General features: G+C 50.9%; 1 protein-coding gene across 1 annotated transcript in view; it reads left to right on the forward strand.

Annotated features, from left to right (window-relative positions):
* The first annotated feature begins 210 nt into the window (after window positions 1–210).
* LOC102889132 (BCL-6 corepressor) overlaps window positions 211–2,352 on the forward strand; it is a 39,565-nt gene continuing 37,423 nt past the window's right edge. The window contains exons 1-4 of the mRNA XM_015586583.1: window positions 211–264; window positions 698–844; window positions 945–1,055; window positions 1,413–1,598. Coding sequence (XP_015442069.1) covers window positions 211–264; window positions 698–844; window positions 945–1,055; window positions 1,413–1,598 — 498 coding nt within the window. The remainder of the gene's footprint in view (window positions 265–697; window positions 845–944; window positions 1,056–1,412; window positions 1,599–2,352) is intronic.

Raw genomic sequence — 2,352 nt, forward strand, 5'->3', positions numbered from 1 at the left:
GGAGTCTTGGCGCGCGGCTGGGAGAGCCAGCCATTGTTGACCCCATTCCCTCGACTCAGGCTCTGATGGAGAGGGTCTCTAGGTAACCTAAGACGCTTGTCTGGGACTGCAGTACGAAGTCAACTCAGCGTCTGCAGAGACGGGAGTATAGGTGTTAAGGGAACCCCACATTTGGACCCGGAGAAGAAAAACGGGTGTAACCCAGAATAGATGACCACCAGGGAAACTCAGGAAGCCGAGACTCGAAGGTGTAGGCTCCGGAGCGTAAGGAAAAGCTGGAACAGCTCAAACCAGGAGCTGACCGGTGGGGCTTGCGTGACTGCGTATGGCTGTCTGCAGAACTAAACCTACTAGGAGAAGTAGAAGCTGCTAAGGAGAGCAGAAGGCAGTGCACGAAAGTGCCAAGGAAGACGCGTTAGGATCGCCGCGTGTAGCGGTCGACTTTACTTAAGTTCCTGGCAGCAAGGTGAGGCAGAACTACGTTTTTTGAACAGGGCGGCAGTTCTGCGCGCTGCAGAGATGTTACGCCAGGGCTCCGAAACAAGGTGGCAACCAGGCAGGACCCTCCTGAACTCTTCGGAGTTTCGGGGAGCCGCTAGGGCCCACAAGGTCAGGCATGGCCGCAGTCACTTGCCTAAAGGGGTGGAGCACTCAACTCCCCAACTATCTCTAACAACCAACTTTTCTACCCTGCCAGCTCGAAAAGCACGTGCATGAGAAAAAGCAAGAGGCGAATGTGGCGGTGGTTACCAGAGACAGCAAACTTTGCTGCTCTATACGCTTTGTCCGCCACGCGCCTCCGTTCGTTCACGTCGCGGTTACCGTAAAATCTCTATCGAATCACGTAACCGCTCCGCCGCCATCCCAGCCTATAATTTTTGACATATCAGCTCTCGGGAAAAGTTAAAAAGCACTTAAAATACGGTTCTTCCCCTACTACTCAGTTGAGGGTTCCCGTACATCGCCGAACTCTTTTACTCCGCGAGCCAGATAGTGTGCGTATGTGCCGCGTGCTGCAGTTGGCCGCTCCCAGCGCTCTTCCCCACGACTCCCACGTTTGTTCTCTCATGTATCAATCGAAGCTTTCGCTTTCACGATTCCGTTTGCGTGTATTGTTAGACTTTGTTTTTATTTCAGAAGTATGAGTAACTTAAAAAACAGGTAACCTAAACACCCGCAGCTGCGTACTGTGCAGGGAATGATGTGAATCGGCACCTGCTGCTTTCCGTGGGACCTGGTTCCCGGGGAACTTGGCGAACACAGAGGCCTGGAGTGGAAACTGGGAACGTCTACTGAAATCGCTGGCGCGCAAGAAGAAGGGTGAGACAGTCTTCCACTCGCTTGCTTTTAGGATTAGGGAAGTCGGTAAATGTACGATCCCGCCCCCACGTTGCTTTTCTGCAGACGTGTAGGACCTAATTGCAGCTACGGCGCGTGCGCGGGTAACGTTGTGTAGCTACTTTGCCGAGCGCAGCGGAAGTATACGTTCAAAGGACTTCGCACTCGCAAAGGAGCCGTCGGCGCCAGACGAGGTTCTCCTGCGCTTCCGAGCTCTTAATCTCGTGGACTTCAAAAACAAACTATCGACCCACAACAGAGTAAGGGATTTTGATTCCGTTCATCTGCCTTCCAGTTGGTTGTGTCGATGAGTAAATATTCTTTTAAGGTATTTCCACCGTTTGGCTTTGGCGTTTTGAGATTTCAGTTATAGGCTGTTGTTGGAATATGGCTTTGCGGGATAGGAAGGGCGAGCAGCGGTAGGGCTGGGGAGCGACACACTTGGGCCTCCACCTTTGTAATAGATTGAACGGCTGGAGGCAAGCCATCTAGCGAGCTTTCCCCTATCACTTGCTAGAATGGGCACGTTCCCGCGTTCTTGAGATAGCCACCTCTGCTGATTCGTGGAATAGGGCGAGAGAAGGCTTAATGTACTATAAATAAGAATTTTCTAGAAAGTTCGCGATCTCCAGCTAGCGGCTTGAGCGCCTGAGCGTGTCTCCACCGTCCGAATGGTCGCCCTCCGGAATGGATTATTTGCACACCAGGGCTAAAAGAAATTTAATTTACTGTTAATAAGCATTTTCCAGAAAGTTCGCGATCTCCAGCTACAGGCTTGAGCTCCTGAGCGTGTCGCCACCGTCCGAATGGTCGTCATGGGGAATGGACGAATACGAAAAAGGAAAGGAGGACTGTTATTTAAAGTGGGGTGGGCGTATACCTAAATACCAGTTTATTCTAAAATAAATAATTGTGAAGAAAGCGCACTTCAAAAAGGTTTTTATGTAGGATACCAGTGCTGCCTTGCCCCGTCTAAAGTAGACCACTCTACATTTTTAGCTTTTTTTTTTTCTT

The sequence above is a fragment of the Pteropus alecto genome, unplaced genomic scaffold (assembly GCF_000325575.1).
Source record: "Pteropus alecto unplaced genomic scaffold, ASM32557v1 scaffold453, whole genome shotgun sequence".
NCBI lineage: Eukaryota > Metazoa > Chordata > Mammalia > Chiroptera > Pteropodidae > Pteropus > Pteropus alecto.